The 22,964-nt window shown below is 48.3% G+C and overlaps 1 protein-coding gene across 1 annotated transcript in view; it reads right to left on the bottom strand.

The window, feature by feature from the left end:
* ATP1B3 (ATPase Na+/K+ transporting subunit beta 3) overlaps positions 1-22,760 on the bottom strand; it is a 48,747-nt gene extending 25,987 nt beyond the window's left edge. Inside the window, exon 1 of the mRNA XM_029064244.2 lies at positions 22,576-22,760. Within this exon, the coding sequence (XP_028920077.1) occupies positions 22,576-22,684 (109 nt within the window). The 5' untranslated portion in view covers positions 22,685-22,760. The remainder of the gene's footprint in view (positions 1-22,575) is intronic.
* Positions 22,761-22,964: the final 204 nt, after the last annotated feature.

The raw sequence follows: 22,964 nt of genomic DNA, 5'->3' as shown, positions 1-22,964 counted from the left end.
AAGGATGGGGAGTGGATTTCAAAGGCCACAGAGAGCCACAGGACCACGCCCAGGCCACTGAGAGGAGGTTCATTCATTCAATCATATTTATTGAGAGCTTACTGGACGCAGAGCACTGTACTAAGAGCCTGGAGAGTACAGTTCGGTAACAGATGGAGACAATCCCACCCAACAATGGGCTCACAGTCTAGAAGGGGGAGATAGACAACAAAACAAAACAAGTAGATAGAAACTGTTAATCGGGCCTATCTCGACGAAGCCCTCTTTTTCCTGGCTCCTCTCCCTTCTACGTGGTCTGTGTGCTTGGATCTGTGACCTTAGGACATTTGATATTCACCCCGCCCCAGGACACTTAGACACATTTTTTTACAAATTATATATTATACATGACTTATTTATTCATATTAATGCCTGGCTCCCCCACTAGACCGGACGCTCGTTACGGACAGGGAATGCTAATGCTAATTCTGTGTGGTATACTCTCCCAAGCGCTTTGTACAGTGCTCTGCACATAGTAAGAGCTCAGTAAATACCACTGATGGATGGATGGATTGGTTAGAAATCACTGAGCCGCCTGATTCCCGCCTGTCAGCAATCAGGCCATAGGGGATGGGACTCAAACCAGCCAGTCAGGAACAACGGGGCACTGCTTTGGTATTGTGGGGTGGGCCTCACCAAGCTGGGACTTTCAGATCATTGAGGTGGGGTTTTATGAGCCCAGAGAGCTAGTGCCACCTAGAATTCTTTCCCAAACCACCACAACCAATCACGACATGCAGAGTTTGCCGCCTCTAGATGTGGGATCCCAGGGTAAAATGGCAGCCTAGGACTGCTCAGCCACCTATTTCTGGCAGCGGATAGCAGTATTCCCCCATTATCAAGTCTTTGTGAAATTCCACTTCCTTCCGATCCAGCTCCCGCTTCTCCATATCTAATAATGATGGTATTTGGTAAGCGCTATGTGCCAGGCCACTAAGCGCTGGGGTAGATACAATGTAATCAGGTTGTCCCATGGGGGGCTCGCAGTCATTAATCCCCATTTTACAGATGAGGTAACTGGGGCCCAGTGAAGTGGCTTGCCCACAGTCACACAGCAGACATGGGGGAGCCAGGATTAGAACCCATGACCTTCTGACTCTCAGATCCGGGCTCTTTCCACTCAGCAGCACTCCATCCAACAACCACCTAAAGCATTTACTCAACTGTACTCTCTCTAGCACTTCGTACAGGACGATAAATACTACTGATGGATTACTGCACGCGATGGGTGCTCAATAAACACTACCAATTGGATAAAAGTCATTACTTTAAAAAGGTAAAAAGGTAACAAAAAAAAAAGTAGGTGCTAGGTTGAAAAGAGCTGACTTTACACCAATATTACAGGAGTTTGTACGGGTTGGCAAAGCCATGGTTATGAGGTTTAGGGGGCTGTCACAACAAAATGGTAGGGTAGAGAAGCAGAGAGGCCTAGTGGATAGAGCACCGGCCTAGGAATCAGTAGGCCCTGGGTTCTAATCCCAGTTCTTGTCTGTTTGAACTTGGGCAAGTCACTTTTGAACTTGGGCAAGTCACTCCACTTCTCTGTGCTTCAGCTGCCTTCCCAGACCAAGCCCCACTTTTCCTCTTACTCCCTTCTGTTTCACTCTGACTTGCTCCCTTTGCTCTTCCCCCATCTCCCTGCCCCAAAGCACTTATGTATATAACTGTAATTTTTTTTACTTATATTGATGTCTGTTTACTTCTACTGATTTCATTCAATCATTCAATAGTATTTATTGAGCGCTTACTATGTGCAGAGCACTGTACTAAGTGCTTGGAATGTACAAGTCAGCAACAGATAGACAGTCCCTGCCCTTTGACGGGCTTACAGTCTAATCGGGGGAGACAGGCAGACAAGAACAATCGCAATAAATAGAGTCTGCCCCCTTCCCCCAAGACTGTGAGTTCCAGGTGGGCAGAGACCCTCTCTCTCTTTATTGCTGTATTGTACTTTTCCAAGCGCTCAGTACAATGCTCTGCACACAGTAAGCGTTCAATAAATACGACAGAATGAATGAATAAAATGGGGATTACGACTAAGAACCCCACATGGGACAGGGACTGTGTCCATCCTAATTAGCTTGTATCTGCCCCAGCACTTAGAACAATGCTTGGCATATAGTAAGCACGTAACAAGTACCTCAATCATCATCAGAAACACCTCTTCAAAATAACCTAAGTTGACAAATACTGTTTATTCTGTCCAAGAGTGGTCATTTTGACTGAAAACATTTTCAAGTGTGCAATCAAAGGGCCTAGAAAACAATGCACTTAAAGTCAATCGTATTTATCGAGAGCTTACTGTGTGTGCCCAGTAGCGTACTAAGCGCTTGGGAGAGCATCATATAATGATATAACAGACACATTCCTTGCCCACAACGAGTTTTACCTCACTCACCGCTCCCCTCCCAAGTGTGTGCTGTTGAAACCCGAGACTTCCAAGATTTCAAGACAGTCCAAGCGCCAATTTAATAGAATGTTGACTATCTAACCCGGAGACCATGGCTAGTTTGAATACAGAGCAAATTTAGGCAACAGTCTGACAAAGCAGCTATGAATGAGTTAGACTGTTCTCTCAGGTGGGGGTACGCCAACTATACAATTACCCACCTAAGTCTGGGTTCTGACAACTGGCAGGTCAGGTGACTGACCTTCATTCATTCAATCATATTTATTGAGCGCTTACTGTGTGCAAAGCACTGTACTGAGCTCTTGGGAGAGTACGCTACAACAATAAACAGAGACATTCTCTGCCCACAATGAGCTCACAGTCTAAAGGTCCACAGAGAGCCATTTAGAATTGAATGTGCTGAAGATCTGAAGTGTTGAAGTGAACTGAACTGCTTTGAAGATTTACCATACAAGATTTCCCTTGCTTTATTTACTCTGAGTTTTCTTTTTGAGAAAAGGCTGTGAAAGGTTAATCTGGGTAAGGAAGTAATGGTATTTATTGAGAACCCACTGGGCTTGGAAGTACAAGGGGCATTCCCTGCTGTCCACAAATAGTTCACACTAACAGAGTAACACAGATATTTGCACAGATCCCAAGTGTGAGACATATGAAAGGTTCCAGATCACTTCTTACCAAAAGACAGCAGATGTTTCTATGTAAGCGTGGGCTTACTTTACTCGTACACTTTTCTAGATTGGCATCAGGTGTGCAGGACAAAGGGAGCACAGAATAAAATAACTGCAAAATGTGGACATCAGAACAACTATCGGGAGCTCTATGGGTTATCAGAAAGCACTGAAACCAAGCGGAATGGAAAAGAAACATTCCCGTCTCCTAACTGAAAACTGATCTCTACAAACAACAGTTAAGGAAGAACACAGTGTAATAGAATTGTGTTCCTTATTTAACATCAGAAACAAAGCTCTGAGTAATCAAGGCACCACCAAGAGGGCATCGTGTTTAAAGTAGCCCCAGGAGCAACTGAGAGTCACAACTCAAAGCCATTAGCTGGCAACTGACTGGAACTGTTTCCGTTCCCTCTAGTTTTTATATGCACCGAGCACACAAGCAATAACAAAAATCTTACCTCACCCCGCTGCCTCGCTTTGAGGTTTCCCGCTCTTAGTCCAACTTGGATTGAGGGGGGAGCAGGGGAGGAAGCAAAGGCCTGGAATACCAATGAAAAGGATGATACAGTCTCCCGGAACTGGCTCAAGCCTGGAAGGACAATGAGTATCCCGGGCAACATTTCTTCCCTCTAAGCAGTCACACTTTTTCTGCCTCAGCCTCCTCATCGATCTCCCTGCCTCCGGCCTCCCCCCGTCCTGCCCACATCATTTTTCCAAAACATCATTTTCCCCACATATCCCCACTCCTCAAAAACCTCCAGTGGCTGCCCATTCCTGTCCCCATCAAGCAGGCACTACTGATAGTTTGATTCCAAGGCACTTACTCAACTCTCTTCCTCTCATCCGTTCTCTTTTCCCACTACACTCCAGTTTACGATCTTCACTCCTCTCAAGCTAACCTACTCACTGTGCTTCACATTTTCCTCCCTGCCTGGACCTTCCTCCCTGCTTCACATCTGATAAATCACTGCTCTCCCCTATCCTCAAAGCCCTTTTGAAAACATGTCTCCTCCAGGGATCCTTTCCTGACCGATTTTTCATTTTCCCACTTTATATTCCGTAAAGGTCACTACAGCACTTCAGTGTTACAGAGCACCTTAAGTCCTCAAAATCCTCCCTCTATAAATGTAATAATAATAATAATGTTAAGTGCTTACTTTGAGCCAGGCACTGTACTAAGCGCTGGGGTGGATACAAGCAAATTGGATTTGGACACAATCCCTGTCCCATGTAGGGCTCATCGTCTCAATCCTCATTTTACATATGAGGTAACTGAGGCACAGAGAAGGGACTTGCCCATAGTCTCAAAGCAGACAAGTGGTGGAGCCGGGATTAGAACCCATGACCTTCAGACTCCGAGGCCCATGCTCTTATCCATTACGCCACACTGCTTCTCTGTATATTTTTATACTTTATTACTTCATCCTTCCTGTAACATCTTTCAGTATCTTCCTTATTAATTGCTACCCTCTTGAAGACAGAACTTGTATACTAATCCTGTGGCACTTAGTCAAGCACTTAATACAGTGCACTGCACTGTAAGTGCTCAACAAATACTGATTGACTGATACAGTTTCTGCTCTCTAGAGCTCGAGCAATATTTAAATACTTACTGGACGCAAAGCACTGTACTAAGTGCTTGGGAAAGTACCATCAAGTAGACAATTCCCATCTGCAACGAGCTTACAATGTAACAGGGGAGTCAGATATTAGAGGGAATATTACTAAAAATAATCATGGTGTTTGTTTAGCACTTACTATGTACCATGCACTGCACTAAACCCTGGGGCAGATACGAGATCATCGGGTCCCACATGGGGTTCACAGTCTAAGCAGGAGGGAGAACAGGCATTGAATGCCCAATTTGCAGGAGGGAACTGAGGCACAGAAGCTAAGTAACTTGCTCCAGGTCACACAGCAGACAAGTGGTGGAGCCAGGATTAGAACCCAGGTCTTTTGATTCTCAGGCCCGAGCTCCTTCCACTAAACCACAATGCTTCTCTGAATTGTGTGTGTGTGAATAGTACATATATACTATTGATTGACTGATTATTTTAATGTCTGTCTTCCCCTCTAGATTGTAGGCTCCTTATGGGCGGGGAATATGCTTACCAACTCTGTTGTACTGTACACTTCCAAAAGCTCATTCCAGTTTCCTGCACATGGTTAAGTGCTCAATAAATGAGAAGACAGAAGAAACGGAAGCAAATATTAAATCTTGTTTTACTCATGTCTCCTCTGGGAAATTTTAAATGTGTGAGGAGCAGGGAAGTAGAGCTGCTCAGCACCAATGATGCATTCAGTGGGGTGATACTTTCATTGTCATTCATCGTATATCATATGACATCTCCAAGAGACCTTCCCCAATTAAGCACCCTTTTCCTCTTCTCTCTCTCCCTTCTGTCTCGCCTGTGCACTAATGTTTTTAATGGTACTTGATAGCACTTACTAAGAGCCGGGCACTGTACTAAGCATTCATTCATTCATTCATTCAATAGCATTTATTGAGCGCTTACTATGTGCAGAGCACTGTACTAAGCACTTGGAATGTACAAGTCGGCAACAGATAGAGACTAAGCACTAGGGTGGATACAAGATAATAGGTTTGGACACAATCCCTGTCCCACACAGGGCTCACGGTCTTAATATCCATTTTACAGATGAGGTAGCAGGCACAGAAGTTAAGTGACTTGCCCGAGGGTCTCGCAGCAGACTACTGGGATTAGAACCCAGGTCCTCCGACTCCCAGGCCAGTGCTCCTTCCACTAGGCCACCTCGCTTCTCAGCGTGGATACTTGAATCTGTATCCCTTAAGCACTGGATATGCACCCCACCCTCAGCCCCACAGCATTTTTGTCCATATTCAGAAACAACTCGTCATGGGCAGGGAACGTAATGTACTGTACGCTCCCAAGTGCTTACTACAGTGCTCTGTACATAGTAGGCATTCAAAAAAAAAAAATACCCTTGACTGACTCATTATTTTAATGTCTGTCTTCCCCTCTAGACTGTAGGCTCCTTATGGGCAGGGAATATGCTTACCAACTCTGTTGTACTGTACACTTCCAAGAGCTCATTCCAGTTTCCTGCACACGGTAAGTACTCGATAAATACCACTGACTGACTGATGTGTGAAAGTCCACATGCCTGGTGGGACTTCCTCTTCACAACAGTATCATCCTCCCCTTCCTGCCGCCATTATCCTACCATCCTAAGCCTTTTAGGTAGGCCAGGCCCAGCTGACCCCAACCCAAAGAAGAGCCTTGAGCCAATTATGACACCAATGAACCAGGCTCAGGCAGGCCCCACAGATTTGGCCCCTCAAGGACCCCAGAGACGGGGGGCTGCAGGAAGGAGATGGAAGGGGTTTGCTCTGAAAACCCTTCTCCCACAGATGACATTCCATTCTGATTCTGCCACAGTCTTCGCTTGTCGATTGGTAACAGCCAAAAACTTCTTCCTAGTTCTGTAAACACGCTGTAGTCCGTGATTGCTTTGGGTGAGATATGTCTATTTACTCTGGAGTAATTTTTTTTTAATGGTGTTTGTTAAACACTTATGTGCCAGGCACTGCAGTAAATGTTGGAGTAAATCCAAGATAATCAGTTTGCACACGGTCTTTGTCCCATATGGGGCTCACGGCTTAAAATCCCATTTTACAGATGAGGCAAGACCCAGAAATGACTTGTCCCAGTTCACACAGCAGACAGCAGAAAATGGCAGAGCCAGGATTAGAACCCAGTTCCTCTGACTCCCAAGCCCGTGCTCTATGCCATAGGCCAAGCTACTTCTCCAAGTAGTGCTTGATTTGGGGAGGGGGTGGATGAATTTTCTAGGAGGGTGACCTTTTCGGCAGGCCTTTTTAGCTTTTGATGACCAGGACCAATGGCCCATCTCTGCTCCCTACTATCTGCACCAGAGTTTGAAAAGGGAGACCGGGTAAAACTGAAATGGGTCTATTTGGTGACTAGTTTAGCAGGAAAACTTGGTACCACTTACAACAGAAACCAACAGTCATTTAGGGTCTAGAAAGTGTTGGTAGATTTCAATTATCTAAGCTATTCCATAACTCTACCTACAATCAATCAGTGGTATTTACTGAATGCTTACTGTGTACAGAACACTGTCCTAAGTGCTTGGGAGAGTTCGATATACAAAAGCAGTAGTTCATTCATTCATTCATTCATTCAATATTGAGCGCTTACTATGTGCAGAGCACTGTACTAAGCGCTTGGAATGTACAATTCGGCAACAGATAGACCCAATCCCTGCCCAATGACGGGCTCACAGTCTAATCGGGGGAGACGGAGGGCAGAGCAAAACAGAACGAAACAAAAACAAGACAACATAATTGTGATAAATAGAATCAAGTGGTTCACCCAGAGGCCATTCTAATCTTGAAATTGGCTGCAGTATTATACCAGCCACTGGTGCATTTTGTGTACAAATGTACAAGTCCACATTTGCTTGATGATCAATTCATTTCAGTATTAAATGCTATATTCCACAGTGGAAAATAGCTAAAGTGACCTGTTACAGCTGCCATTTTAATACAGTTCATAGCCAACATTTTTCAGGTCTCCAACACTGCAAAAATTCTGGGATGATAACATCTTGGGGGCGGGGCAGGGGGAGATGTCAAAAAACCCAGGAAAGCAGGTCCATCTGTAAGACTAAACTGGAAAGGTACAGCCATGGGTGCACTTGCCAGCCTCTGCTCCCAGTCCTGGCACACCACTTTAAAAATCTGCCCAGAAGCCAGGAACCAGGAGTCAGGAGTCAGAGATAGAGTGGCCTAGTGGAAAAAGCACAGGCCTGGGAGTCAAAAGGACCTGGGTTTAAAACCCGGCTCCGCCACTTGTCTGCTGTGTGAAATTGGGTAAGTCACTTAACATCTCTGTGCCTCATTACCTCATCTGCAAAATGGGGATTAAGACTGTGAGCCCCATGTGGGACAGGGATGAGCTTGTACCTAGCCCAGCGCTTAGAAGTGTGCCTGGCACGTAGTAAGTTATTTCTTCACTTCTCTGTGCCTCAGTTCTCTCATCTGTAAAATGGTGATTAAGAATGTGGTATGTAGACTGCATCCTACCTGATTAGCTCGTATCTACCTCAGCGCTCAGTACAAGGCCTGGCATGTAGTAAGCGCTTAACAAATGCCACTTATTAAAAAAAAAAAGTCTGCAAAGAGATGAGAGAAATGCCAGTGTGACACAGGAGTCAAGATTTCCTAAAGAGCAAACTCCCAGAACAGAATGGTCCCCAAATACCAAAATCTCCCAGGGAAACCAGCCCTTGACTCAGCTTCCCTTTGGATTACCCTGGGTCAGACAATACATAAAAGGACTTCTACAATGATCTACTCTCCGTCTCAAGTGGTTTGATCCAATATTTTAACCACCAGCCAGTCGACCTGCCGATTTTAAAAAAGCTAAAATCAGGCCGATCTTAAGCCGAACCCATTTTATGCTGTCATTTATTTCAAGGTGGAAATACCAATGGCTATTTATTCCATTCCTACTTCGTACAACGGGCTAAAATGAGTGTTTGAAGGAATTCCAAGAGCAATATAAGATATGGTCTAGCTCTGGGGAGTTTTCGTCCAACTGGGGGAGGTGGGAGTAGAAAAACAAATCTAAAAGCAAATTTTGCACAGAGCAAGCATCTTTAGTAGATACCATAGCCATTTACAAACATGTTCTAAAATGCTCAAGAGAATGCAGCAGAGGGTGTTTCTAGGGTAGCGGGATGGAGGGGAGGACTGTGCTCAGGCAAAGTGAGGATTCTAAGCAGTGGAACATGACGGGAGCATGGGCAGAGGAAGTAACTAACTGGGGGGAAAAACTTGAGTTCAGGCAAGCTAAGTGGCAGGCTCCATCCTGAAATCCTGGGCTTTTGCCCTGGACAAAGGCTAACGCCACAGTATAAGCACACCTCTCCCGTCACTGTTTTTTTTTTTTTTAAAAAAAAAGGCATTTCACTCATTCATTCAGCTGTATTTATTGAGTGCTTACTGTGTGCAAAGCACTGTACTAAGCACTTGGGAGAGTACAACAAAAGACCCATTCCCTGCCCTGAATGAGCTCACAATCTAAAGCATTTGTTAAGTGCTTACTATGTGCCAGGCACTGTACTGCTGGGGTAGATCCAAGCTAATCAGTTTGGACACAGTATTAATGCCCATTTTACAGATGAGGTAACTAGAGGCCCAGAAGTGAAGTGACTTGCCCAAGGTCAGATAGAAGACAAGTGTTGGAGCCAATGTTAGAACCCAGGTTCTTCTGATTCCCAGGCCGGTGCTCTATCCACGAGGCCGTGTTGCTTCCCTCCCTTCCTTAAACCTGACAATTTGAGCTAGCAATAAACGTGCACTTTAGAAACTCCCTCAACATTCCTGCTACTGTTTTTCATTTAAGATTCAAGCACAAATAATAATAACAATAATGATACTAAGAGAATTGGTTAGGCATTTAGTAGATGCCAAACACTACGCTTAGTGCTGGGGTAGATACAAAATAATCAGACGTCAGGCCCTGTCTTGTAGTCTGGGGCTCACAGTCTAAGGGGGAGAGAGGATAGATACAGAACATCCATTTTATGGATGAGGAAACTGAAACAGTGATGTTAAGTGACTTGCCCAAGGTCACACAGCAGAGTAGTGGTAGAGCTGGGATTAAAACACAGATCCCCTGAGTCCTGCGCTCTTTCCTAGCAGAAGCAGCATGCTGCTGCTTTTTTCAGACTGTTATTTCAGACAGTCCCTGGGTCTCCCATCTCTCCTTTAAAATACACGCTATACATTAGATGTCAAGGAACATTTATTATTTTCTTGTGTTGCTGTAACAACAATAATGATATTTATTACATCTTCACCACATACTAAATCACCTCTCTAGGCACTGGGGTGGATTCAAGATGATCAGACAGCAAACTATTCAAGGAAGGCTTGAGATTGTAAAAGCTGGCGGCACCCACGAGAGGTTCCTTTAAACCCACTCATCATTCTACAAACTTCTGCAACTTTGTTCACGTACAGCTACTTAGAAGCATTCAGTCTCCCTGATTCTAGGGACTGAAGCTAAAATCTTTAATATAAACTAGTGAATGGCTCAAAAACATAAACCAGACTGTGATTCTCTGACATTAACTTCTTTATACATTATAAACTATGGATATCAAGGTCAGTCTCCCCTTCTAGAAGGTAAGCTCACTGCGGGCAGGGAACTTGTCTACTAACTCTGTTGTAGTGTTCTCTCACAGCACTTAGTACAATGCTCTGCCCCCTATAAGCACTCAGTAAACATGATGAACACAGGATTCTACACAGCACGATAAACATTGACAGTATCTGATAACCAAGTTGTTTCTTCTCATTATTATTACTATGATTATATTTGTTAAGCACTTACTATGAGCCAGGCATTGTACCAAGCACTGGGGGGGGATACAAGCTATCCGGTTCGGGCACAGTCCCTGTCCCATGGGGGGCTCACAGTCTCAATCTCCATTTTACAGATGAGGAAACTGAGGCCCAGAAAAGTGAAGTCACTTGCCCAGACAAGTGGTGGAGCCAGGTTTAGAACGCAGGATGACTCCCAGGCCCAAGCTTTATCCACTAGGTCATGCTCATTCTTTCTTAAACTGCTGCTTTCTGAAACTTATCCCTTTGAAATGCAATTAATGCTAGGGAGAACAGTGGAGTGCTAACACTCGGCTCCTATTATTGAAGATCTGAGCTTTAAGTTCCAAAGACAAGCAGACCTTCAAAAGAACTCTTCCAGGTAACCCACAAACTCTTCTTTGCAAGAGTTTCCAGCTGCCACATTCTCCAGCCTACTTCCTCTGACCTCCTAAATATTCCTCCAAGCACTCTGCAGAAAGTCAATGCTTCATAAATGCCACTGATTGAAAAGCACCTCCTTCTCCCTGCCAAGTCTCTTCCCCACCATCTCATTCTTGTTCTCGTCTGTTCCGTCCTCCCCCTATTGACTGTAAGCCCGTCAAACGGCAGGACTGTCTCTATCTGTTTGCCGACTTGTTCATCCCAAGCGCTTACTTAGTACAGTGCTCTGCACATAGTAAGTGCTCATAAATACTATTGAATGAATTCCTTCCAGCTCCCTCAGTGGCCCCCACCTGCATCCTCCTTCACATTCTTATACTTTGGGGTTTAGGACAGGGGACCGTCATGATTATTATTATAGCTTGGTAAAGATCTTGAAATTAAACACATTTAAAACACAGTCCATCCATTCCCATGGAGGCAGTTGGCAATGGTGGCTTTGCCAGGAGAGTTTAAATTTTCTCCATGGCTTCTTGGACCAGACCTTCTTGCCCTCTGACTTCCAGAGAACCAGCACCGATGTTAACCCACCAGCAGCCAGGCAACCAATCAAGTAATCATTATTTGAGTGCTGTGTGCAGAGCACTGTACTAAGTGCTGGGTAAAACACTTGATGTAACAGAACTGGTAAGCAAGCTAAACACTTTTTAAGAGCCTTTGTTTATTCATTCATACTTTGTGCCACGCACTGAACTAAACACTGGGGTAGATACAAGTTAATCAGGCTGGACACAGCCCCTGACCCACATGGGGCTCACAGTCTTAATCCCCTTTTTACAGATGAGGGAACTGAGGCCCAGAGGACTGAAGTGATTTGCCCAAGGTTACAAAGCAGGTATGTGGCAGAGCCAAGACTAGAACCCAGGGCCTACTGACTCCCAGCCCGTGCTCTACCCACTAGACCACACTGCTAGGCAGCTTTGACCCTGAGCTATCAGAGAAGTCTTTAGTTCAGGGGCAGGGCAGCCTGGTGAGTGGGAGAGAATGTGGGTAATGGCCTGGGGGGCATCCAAATGGCAATTCAAGTAGGCGCTTAAACTATGCTCCCAGCCCCAACTCCACAAACATGGGACAGGACTGAGGCCGTACCCCTGTCAAGCCAGAACAGAGCGTGTCTACCCCACTGCGGGCCGGGTCTCCAAACTTCTTCCTTACACAAATAATAATAACAACAATTGTGGTATTTGTTAAGTGCTTACTATGTGCCAGGCACGGTATCTAAGCGCTGGGCGGGATACAAGCAAATCAGGTTGGGACACAGTCCCTGGTTCACATGGGGTTCACAGTCTTAATCCCTATTTTACAGATGAGGGAACTGAGGCCCAGAGAAGTGACGTGACTTGCCCAGGGTCACACAGCAGACCGTGTGGCAAAGGGGGGATTAAAACCCATGGCTTTCTGACTCCCATGTCCGTGCTTTACCCACTACACCATGCTGCTTCTCCCAAATATCGAGACTGAGTAGCTCAGGGACCCAAGGGCAGAGCATAGCTGCAGGACACGAGCCTGGGGCCAGGTTCACTGGGGCTCCAGCTGAGATCGGATCACAATCTGGGGCCAAACACTAAACATGGAGGCCAAGACCAGAGCCCCCCCATTGCTTGTGCCCACCGCTGAGATTCCAGCCACTGGACCACTGGACCTTTATAAGTGGGCTGCAGCGTGTTAACGGGCCGGGGACCGAGTCTGCTAACTCCCGCGGTATGGAGCAGCGGACTAGAGCACGGGCCTGGGAGTCAGAACATCCATGATTTCTAATCCCTGGCTCCGCACTTGCCTGTTGTGGACCTTTGGTCACGCTCCCTTTACTTCTCTGTGCCTTAGTTATCTCATTCATTCATTCAATTGTATTTATTGGAGCGGCTTACTGGGTGCAAAGCACTGTACTAACTGCTTGGGAGAGTACAATAAAACAACAGACACATCCCTGTCAGCAGCGAGCTCATCTGTAAAGGGGGATTGAGACTGTGAGCCCTGCGTGGGACAGCAACTGTATCCAACCGGGCGCATAGTACAGTCCCTGGCACATAGACAGTGCTTAAAATACCATAACTGTTCTCCCCCTAGGGCTTAAGCTAGAGTGCTCTGCACACAGTAAGTGCTAAATAAATACTATTGGCTGATTGATTTACCCCAATTGCTTCTGGGTGCTGGCCTCTGAGCTAGGAGATTGACATCTCCCAATGTAAACAATGGATGAACCTCAGTCATGTGAAGGGGACTTGAGGGCCCAAACCCTGAATGGGGGAATTGCTTCCAGGGCCCTCCCCGGCTTTGCAGGGGGTGAGTAGGTGGGGAGGGCATTTTGAAGGACACTCATGAATTTGATGGACAAAGCTCATTTATTCTCTAAGATACAGATATTGCAATTAAGCTTGGAAGGCAAACAGCTATTTTTGACCACTGTACAAAGACAAGAACATATTTTAGCTCGCAACTAGGAGCACATTTAATGGCTACTCTTTGGGTTACACTTCTGATACTCTGTCTCCGTTCCACATTTGTCATTTTTATGGAGAAAACTTTTAGTCGGACGCGAGTGTGGCAACCTCTCAGCTTGCTTGCTTTTCCAAGAGCATTAATTATGGAAACCAGTGGGAAAATAAGTGTGGACTAAATAAAATGGTGTTTGTTTTGGGGGCTTTTATGGTATGTGTTAAGCGCTTACTTTGTGCCAGGCATGGTTCTAAGCCTTGGGGTAGATTACAAGCTAATCAGGTTGGACACGGTCCATGTCCCCACATGGGACTCAGTCTTTATCCCCATTTTACAGATGTGGGTAACTGAGGGCCAGAGAAGTGAAGTGACTTGCCCAAGGTCACACTGCAGACAAATGGCAGCTGGGATAGAAGCCATGTCCTTCCCACTCCCAGGCCCATGCTCTATCCACTAGGCCACACAGTTTCTTATGATGAGAACTTAATAGAACTCAAAGAATATCTGAAAAAAAAAAGCTTTGATTCCACATAATACATCTGGAGTGATTCTGGGCTTAATAGTCATGGAAATGAAATTACTCTGTACATCATTTTGTTTGCCAGCCTGGCTGCCTTTTCTTCAAGCTCCACTCTGGAGCCAGAGCTCATATTAATAAACCTTTTGAATTTTTGAATTCTTCAAAGGATTTCATTTATCTCTGTTATGGTTCCTATCTATCTGCTGAAATAACAACTGTAGTACTTGTTAAGCGCTTACTATGATGTGCCAAGCACCGTTCTAAGTGCTAAAGTAGGTACGAGATGATCAGATCGGACCCAGACGCTGTCCTACACAGGGTTCCCTGTCTAGGTCAGTTACAGGCTGGCTATTCCACTCTGGTTTTCTATTTCTCTGCCAATCAGGGTATCACTGAATAGGGTGCTTCCCAGACAGAATTAAATGGGTGCTTCCAGATCTTTATTAATGATGAAAATCTTGGTTGCACTTCAGATTGCTGCTAAGCAGGCTGGTATGTGACCGCAGCCTTCAGAAACGAAATTGACCTTGAGAGACTGGAAATGTAGTATCAAGTCCCAGGCAAGACCGAAGCTTGAGAGCAGTGCCAATGTCTCCATTTTATACGGCCGTCACACTGGGACCTGCTAGAAACACCAAATCCGGCTTCCTGAGGAAAGTGACAAGCATCACCTGAGCTCCACGTATCTAAAGGCCAAATCGCCCACTTTGGGGCTCTGGAATTCAGCCGGTCTACTAGGATCGAAACAATTTTTGCAGAATATAAATGCCAGAGGGTGAGCAGAAGAAATTATTTAATAAATTGGCTGAACTACAATATCTCAAGATGTGGGCTAACTGTGGCCCTGCTGGGAAGCAACAGCAGACGGACCGTGGCTTGTGATCAAGAATACCTCTGTGAACACCGACTTGGGAGTCAGGAAGAGAAGCAGTGTGGCCTAATGGATAGAGCATGGGCCTGGGAGTGAAAAGGACCTGGGTTCTAATTCCAGCTCCGCCACTTGCCTGCTGTGTGACCTTGGGAAAGTCACCTATTTCTCTGGGCCTCAGTTACCTCATCTGAAAAATGGAATTAAGACTGTGAGCTCCATGTGGGACAAGGACTGTGACCAACCTGAGTAGCTTGTATCTACCCCAGTGCTTAGTACAGTACCTGGCACACAGTAAGCACTTAAACACTATTTAAAAAAAAAAAAGAGATGCAGAGTGCAAAACAGTTTCAAACTAACTCTCCTGCCGTTGGGAATGCTGTGCTGACAAGACCTGACGATACATCAGCCAGCCAGATAGCAGTCTCTGTATGTAGCAACCTCTGTGAACCGTGAATAAGAACACACCTGCAGGCATATTTAATGCACTAAGACCTGCAGGTGTTTGTATGTCAATGAAAACTGAAACTTCCCCTTCAAATCTGACAGACCACCAGTCTCTCCTGATTTCAAAGCCCTACTAAAAATCACACCTCCTCCAAGAAGCCTACCCAGACTAATCTTTCATCTCCCCACCCTATCCTCCCTCCCTTATCACCTGATCACTTAATTCCATACTCCCTAATCGATTGATGGAATTTACTGAGCACTTACTTTATGACATGGGCTCTATTAAGTGCTGGGGAAAGAACAATAGGACAAAAGTTGGTAAGATGCCCACGATGTAAGCTTCTTGATAGTCTTCCCATCCCCACCCACAGCACTGATGTCCACATCCTTATACTCTGTTTTCTTCCCCTCTCTGTAATGTATTTAATGTTGGCCTGCCCCACTACCAATGGATCTTATTTATTGAGCACTTACAGTGTGCTGAGCAGCGTATTAAGTGCTTGGGAGAGTACAGTATTACAGAGTTGGTAGACACGGTCCCCCCCACCTACAGTGAACTCAGTCCAGAGGGGGAGACAGCTATTAATACAAATAAATAACGCATAGATACGTAAGTGCTGTGGGGCTGAGGGTGGGGTGAAGAGAGGATACAAATCCAAAGTGCAAGGGCAACAGAAGGGAAAAGATAAACTTCTTGTGGGCAGGAATCGTTTATAATAATGATGGTATTTGGTAAGCACTTACTTTTTGCCAAGCACTGTTCTAAGCGCTGGGGCAGATACAAGGTAATCAGGTTGTCCCACATAGGGCTCAGTCTTAATCCCCATTTTACAGGTAACAGACACAGAAGTTAAGTGATTTGCCCAAAGACACACAGCTGACAAGTGGCAGAGGCGGCATTAGAACCCATGACCTCTGACTCCCAAGCCCGGGCTCTTTCCACTACACCACACTGCTTCTCGTGGCTATTTACCAACTCTATTGTATGGTACTCCTCCAAGCTCTAAGTTCAATGCTCTGCACATCATAAGCGCTCAACAAATACCATCAATTGTTTAAATGACTCATGTTACTTTCCACATGTAACAGAAAAATAGACTTATCTTGGGGGATTTGCAACTCACCCTTAGATTGGGTGAAGCGGGGGGGAGGGGGGTAAGTACCCACCCCATCTGTTCAAGGGAGCAATTAGTTTGACACATTTTAAAGACCATTAACAATCTTTCCCTTAGGTGGCACATATTTATACTCTAGTTCCCCAGCAGGACTTTATGATCTTATTTGGTTCTGGGATAAAGGTGGGTAAAGAATTACAGCAGAGTTTTGCTTAGAGATTCACTGGAAGGGGTGTATGTTAACTCCGTCTAGCATTTTATAATCTGACATTACTCCCATAAATTCTCCCAGGGGAATTCCATTTTCAAGTAGATGCCACAGACGCAAAGATAGGTGGCAAAAGAGAGGGCCTTTTGCTGAAACTGATGCCTCAAGTGAACGTTTTCAACTTACCATTCCCCCACTTCTCATTATTATCAGGCCTTGAAGGGCCCCTTCCCTGCCAGGCGATCCTTCAGTTTGCGCCTCCACTGTCAATGCCGCCACACCACTCTTGAATTTCCATTTGCAGCCCACGGAGGGTAAAAACAAATCCTAATGTTTTCCCAACAGTGCCCTGTGTTCTTAAAGCTCTCTCTAATGTGACATTTCACTTTGCAAAGAACAACATCTCAGACCTTTCTGAAGCCACGGGGGTGTTAGAGAATGAAAAAGACTTCCTGCCTTCCTCCCTGTATCCAAGTACCCATAAGGGTATGCCACGGCCGCCCAAAGGGATCGTTTATTAAGGGAGGGACATGTGTCTGAGATCGCATTTTACCTTCATGGACCTGTGACAGAAAACAAAACCAGCTCTCCGATAACTCAGGGGGGGTCACTTCCTGGACGAGCTCCACATGAAGGAAAATGCGGGCTGTCAGAAGAACGTTCCCTAATTTCACAACAGGCCCCTCTCCGATACACAAAATAAAGACACACATCATGGAAGAGGTGACTGGACCTGCCTAAAATGCCAGCTGACAATGACCTTCTATAGAGATAGCTTACTTGAGGCACTGACTTCATGAAGCGTTTCTTATCGGGAGCTCTATAAACACAGCTCTATAAATTAAGTTTCTGTTTTGAATTTTTTTTTAAGTAAATAAAGCATGCCTAAACTCACTGGGAAGTAAATATTTTTCACTAGCGAGTTACATTGGTTGAACTTGTACCAAGAAATGCTCTTACTATTTATTTCGCCTGCTTTTTTCATTCAATAATCATCAGTTATTTGGGGTTTTCTTAACTGGCAAATTTTCATTCCCAAAGCAAAACTGAAGAACACAAACGGGTGAAACATCTTTTCATTAGTGGTTTTTATAGAGCACTTACTGTGTGCACAGCACTGTATTAAGCACTTGGGAGAGTACAACAGAGTAAGTAGACGATTCCTGCCAACAAAAGCTTAGAGTCTACAGTTTAATACAGGGACAGCACTAGCAAAACAAGCCAAATAAATGGGCAGCAGTGAAAAAATTTTAACCATTACCTTTATAAACTCTCTGCCTTATAATGTTTTTTTTAATCTTAATTCTTACCAATCTGAAGATTGGATTTATCCAATTTGCCTGTGAAGGACCACCCGTATGTGATCTCCAATTCACCAAAGCTTTGGTCAGCAACATATACAACAGAGTATAAAACGCGTGACATGAATCCAAAAGGGCGGTTTCAGAAGTCAGTGTTAGAAAAACCCTCCACCGCCACCACCTGAATCACAGGTCTCTTCCCACAAGCAATTTAAGGGGCAGCTCGAGCTACTCAGTTAACTGACAGTGGCACAACGTGTGTAATCCTAAATCAGAATTTGGCAAAAACAGTATTCGCCAAAGTATCAAGTACTTCTCGCGATTGAGGAAGACAGATAGTCACTTTCAATTTCTGCCTAAAATTTGTCTCTAAAGGTAAAAGGTTGGTAACCCATTGAAGGAAATGAGAAATTTGTTTGTTTGGGGTTTTTTGGGTTTTTTTTTTTTTTTGGTAGGATGCTTTATTTTATCTCCAGGGCAATTTAAATGGGACAGTTAAAGGAAAACTGCTCCATTACTACCACGCTATTTGTTAAGCACTCACTGTGTGCCAAGAACTGTACTAAGCACTGGAATAGATACAAGTTAATCAGGTCAGACACAGTCCCTATCCCACATGGGGCTCAAGGTCTGAATAGGAGGGAGAACAGACACCAAATCCCCATCTAACAGATGCGGGAAATCGAGGCCCAGAAGTGAACTGGCACTGGCTCGCCCAAGGTCACCGCCAGCAGGCAACTGACAGAGCGGGGATTAGAACACATGGATCCTCTGCCAAAGGAAGATCCTGCCTTCGGGCAGTGCCTAAAATTCACTTCCCTAGGTTTCACTCAAATTTAATGCTATAACTTTCCATTCAAGGGGAAGTAATTTTTGTGCCCCGATCCTTTAAAATCCAGGCCATTCCCCACCTTGAAAACATGGAGTATCAAGCAGCGTGGCTTAGTGGAAAGAGCCTGGGCGTGGGAGTCGGAGGTTGAGAAGCAGCGTGGCTCAGTGGAAAGAGCACGGGTTTAGGATCAGAGGTCATGGGTTCTAATCCCGGCTCCGCCACCTGTCAGCTCTGTGACTTTGGGCGAGTCACTTGACTTCTTGGTGCCACCCGTTATCTCATCTGTAAAATGGGGATTAAAACTGTGAGCCCGTGGGACAAACTGATCACCTTGTATCCCTCCAGCGCTTAGAACAGTGCTTTGCACATAAGCACTTAACAAATATTATTATTGAAAAGCAGTGTGGCTCAGTGGAAAGAGCCCGGGCTTGGGAGTCCGAGGTCATGGGTTCGAATTCTGGCTCTGCCCCTTGTCAGCTGTGTGACTTTGGGCAAGTCACTTGACTTCTTGGTGCCTCAGTTATATCGTCTGTAAAATGGGGATTAAGGCTGTGAGCCTCAAGTGGGACAACCTGATTACCCTGTATCTTCCCCTGCGCTTAGAACAGTGCTCAGCACATAGTAAGCACTTCACAAATACCAACGTTATTATTTTATTATTGTGGGTTCTACTCCTGGCTCCGCCACTTGTCAGCTGAGTGACCTCGGGCAAGTCACTTCACTTCTCTGTGCCTCAGTTACCTCCCCCGTAAAATGGGGATGAAGACTGTGAGACCCACATGGGACAACCTGATTATCCTGTATCTACCCCTGTGCTTAGAACAGTGCTTGGCACATAGCAGGCACTTAATGACTACAAACATTATTATTATAAGGAACTTTTAATGGTATGTGTTAGGTGCATACTATGTGACTGACTACTATGTTCATCAGGTTGAACCCAGGCCCTGCCCCCACCTGGGGCCCGAGATTTTTACTGGGGCCCAGACGAATGACTTGCCCAAGGCCACCTGGCAAGCAGTGGAGCTTTAGAACCCAGATCCTCCACTTCCCCTGCCCCTTCCACTGGGCCCTAATTAACAATAACAATATTGGTATTTGTTAAGCGCTTACTACGTGCAGAGCACTGTTCTAAGCTCTGGGGGAGATACAGGGTCATCAGGTTGCCCCACGTGAGGCTCACAGTTAATCCTCATTTTCCAGATGAGGTAACTGAGGCCCAGAGAAGTGACTTGCCCACAGTCACACGGCTGACAAGTGCCGGGATTAGAACCCACGACCTCCGACTCCCAAGCCCGGCCTCTTTCGACTGAGCCACGCTGCTTCTCATTACACCCAGGGGTGCTTGCAAAGTATCTCTCGGCTACTAACATGCCACCCAGGACATGCTAAGCAATATTCAAGATGGCTAGATTGCTCAAAAATAATAATGTTAGTATTTCTTAAGCGCTTACTATGTGCAGAGCACTGTTCTAAGCGCTGGGGGAGATACAGGGTCATCAGGTTGTCCCACGTGAGGCTCCCAGTCTTAGTCCCCATTTTACAGATGAGGTCACTGAGTCCCAGAGAAGTAGCGTGGCTCGGGGGAAAGAGCCCGGACTTTGGAGTCAGAAGTCATGGGTTCGAATCCCGCCTCTGCCACTTGTCAGCTGTGTGACCGTGGCCAAGTCACTGCACTTCTCTGGGCCTCAGTGACCTCATCTGTAAAATGGGGATTAACTGTGAGCCTCACGTGGGACCACCTGATGACCCCGGATCTCCCCCAGCGCTTAGAACAGTGCTCGGCACATGGTAAGCGCTTAACGAACACCAACATTAAGTGACTTGCCCACCGTCCCCCGGCTGCCAAGGGGCAGAGCCGGGATTCGAACCCACGCCCTCTGACTCCCCAGCCCGGGCTCTTTCCACTGCGCCACGCTGCTTCTCCCCCTGGCTCCACTGCCTGTCGGGAAAAGGGCAGAGAAAAATCTGAGGGGATCCAAACTTCCACAGAGACTTGGCCCTGAGGGGACAGGCCTCGGGCGCTGAGGAGAAAAGTGGCGGATCTGGATCCAAATGAGACCGTCGCCTAAGTCTTCCCCCCAAGTGGGTGATGCCCATCTTTCCATCGCCCGTCCCTGGGGCCGGGGGGGGGGGGGAAGGGGGAGGGCAGGGCATCGTGTGGCCTTGGCATCATTTCCCTTCGCCCACGGGGCCATTCAAACGGCGTCCGCGGCTTGAGGGCGGCCCCAGCGCGCACGCGCGCCCCCCCCCCCCCACCGCCGGCTCGCGCGCTGGCTCGCGCCCTGGCGCGTTCCCCCCCCGCCCCCCCCCCCGCTATCGCCGCCTGGCTCGCGCGCTGGCGCGCGCCCCGGACATGCCGGCTTCTCGGCGCCGCGCCCGCGCGCCCTCGCGCGCCCCCCCGCGGGCGGTCGGGGTGCCTGCCCGACCGGAGCAAAGTCACAAGACAGCGGCGGGAGTGGAAATTTCCTCTCTCCCACCCAGTGGGGCAGGGGCTGATTTCCCCGAATTAGGGGAGGGCCGCGGCCGCCACTGCCCGAGCCCGGTCCCCCGGCCTCCTGCCGACCAACCTTCGGCCTCCGGCCTCCACACCTCCCGGCCAAGGCCTCCCGTCCCCTTGCCTCCTCCTACAACCAAACCTTCGGCCTCACGCTGATCCCCTCCGGCCTCCAAACCTCCTGTCCGCAGCCCCCTGCCTCCTCCTGGTCCCAACTGCTCCTCCCATCCCCCTGTCCTTGGCCTTCTGTTGCCAGCCCCCAGCCTCCTCCTGGCCCCGGCCCTCTCGTCCCACTAATAATAATAATGTCGGCATTTGTTAAGCGCTTACTATGTGCAGAGCCCTGTTGGAAGGGCTGGGGGAGATACAGGGTCACCAGCTTGCTCACTGCCTCCTCCTGACCTCGACCCCCAGTTCCCCCATCGCCCTGTCCTCCTGTCCCCTGCCTCCTCTTGTCCCCGACCTCTAGTTCATCCTCCTGTCCCCGACCTCCAGGTCTCCCACCCCTCTGTCCTCGGCCTCCTGCCTTCTGCCCCCAACCTCCTCCCGTCCCCGACCCCCAGGTCCCCCATCCTCCTGTAAGCAGCCCCCTCCTGTCCCCGACCTCCATTTCCCCCATCGCCCCGTCCTCGGCCTCCTGCCTGCTGCTGTCCCCGACCTCCAGGTCCCCCATCCTCCTGTCCCCAACCTCCTGTCCCTGTCCTCCAGCTCCCCCCTCCTCCCGTCCCCGACCTCCAGGTCCCCCATCGCCCCGTCCTCTTCCTCCTCTTGTCCCCAACCCCCAGGTCCCCCATCGTCCTGTCCCCAGCCTCCTCCCGTCCCCGACCTCCAGGTCCCCCATCGTCCTGTCCCCATCCTCCTCCTCCCGTCCCCGACCTCCAGGTCCCCCATCGCCCTGTCCTGGGCCTCCTGCCTCCTCTTGCCCCCAACCCCCCAGGTCCCCCATCGTCCTGTCCCCATCCTCCTCCTCCCGTCCCCGACCTCCAGGTCTCCCATCCTGTCCTGGGCCTCCTGCCTCCCGTCCCCGACCCCCAGTTCCCCCATCGCCCTGTCCTCGGCCTCCTCGTCCCCAGCCTCCTCCCGTCCCCGACCCCCAGGTCCCCCATCCCATGGCCCTGTCCTCGGCCTCCTGCCTCCCATCCCCGTGTCCCCGTGTAGGGGGCAAGGGGGTGACCGGGGTGGGTCCGGGCGAGAGGGGGAAGGGAGGGCGGGGAAACACGTGGGCCCCGCGGGCCGGGCCGGGCCGGGAGCGGCGGGCCCGGCGATGCTCCCGGCCGGCCGAGGGGGAGGAGGACCGTCCGGAGGCGAGGCCCGGGCGCGAATGGAGGCGGGCCGGGGCCGGTCCTTCCCGCGCGCGTCGTCGTCCCCCCGTCCCCGGCTCCTACCCCAGCTCTTGGCCGTGCGGCCCAGGAACTCGCCGCTGCTGGGGTTGTAGATGAAGCGCTTCCACTCGGCCAGGCTCTGCTGGAAGGGTTTCTTCTCGCCCTTGGTCATGGTGCGGGGGGCGCTGGCGGAGCGGGCAGGGTCGGGCAGGGCAGGGTCGGGCAGGGCAGGGTCGGGCGGCAGGTCCTCCCGGCGGCGCGCACCCAGCCGACTGCGCCGCGCCGCCCGCCCGACCCGCCGGCCGGGCCCGGGCCCGCTGACGTCACCGCCCGCCGCGCCCAATCGGCGCCGCCCTCCCCGCACCGCCGCCTACCGGCCGGGCACGGCACGGCACCCCTCCCCCCCCCCGCCGCCCCCCGACCCCCGACAAGCCGAACCACCACCGTCCTAA

The sequence above is a fragment of the Ornithorhynchus anatinus genome, chromosome 1 (assembly GCF_004115215.2).
Source record: "Ornithorhynchus anatinus isolate Pmale09 chromosome 1, mOrnAna1.pri.v4, whole genome shotgun sequence".
NCBI classification, from domain to species: Eukaryota; Metazoa; Chordata; class Mammalia; order Monotremata; family Ornithorhynchidae; genus Ornithorhynchus; species Ornithorhynchus anatinus.
This window is presented reverse-complemented; position numbering and strand designations above follow the sequence as displayed.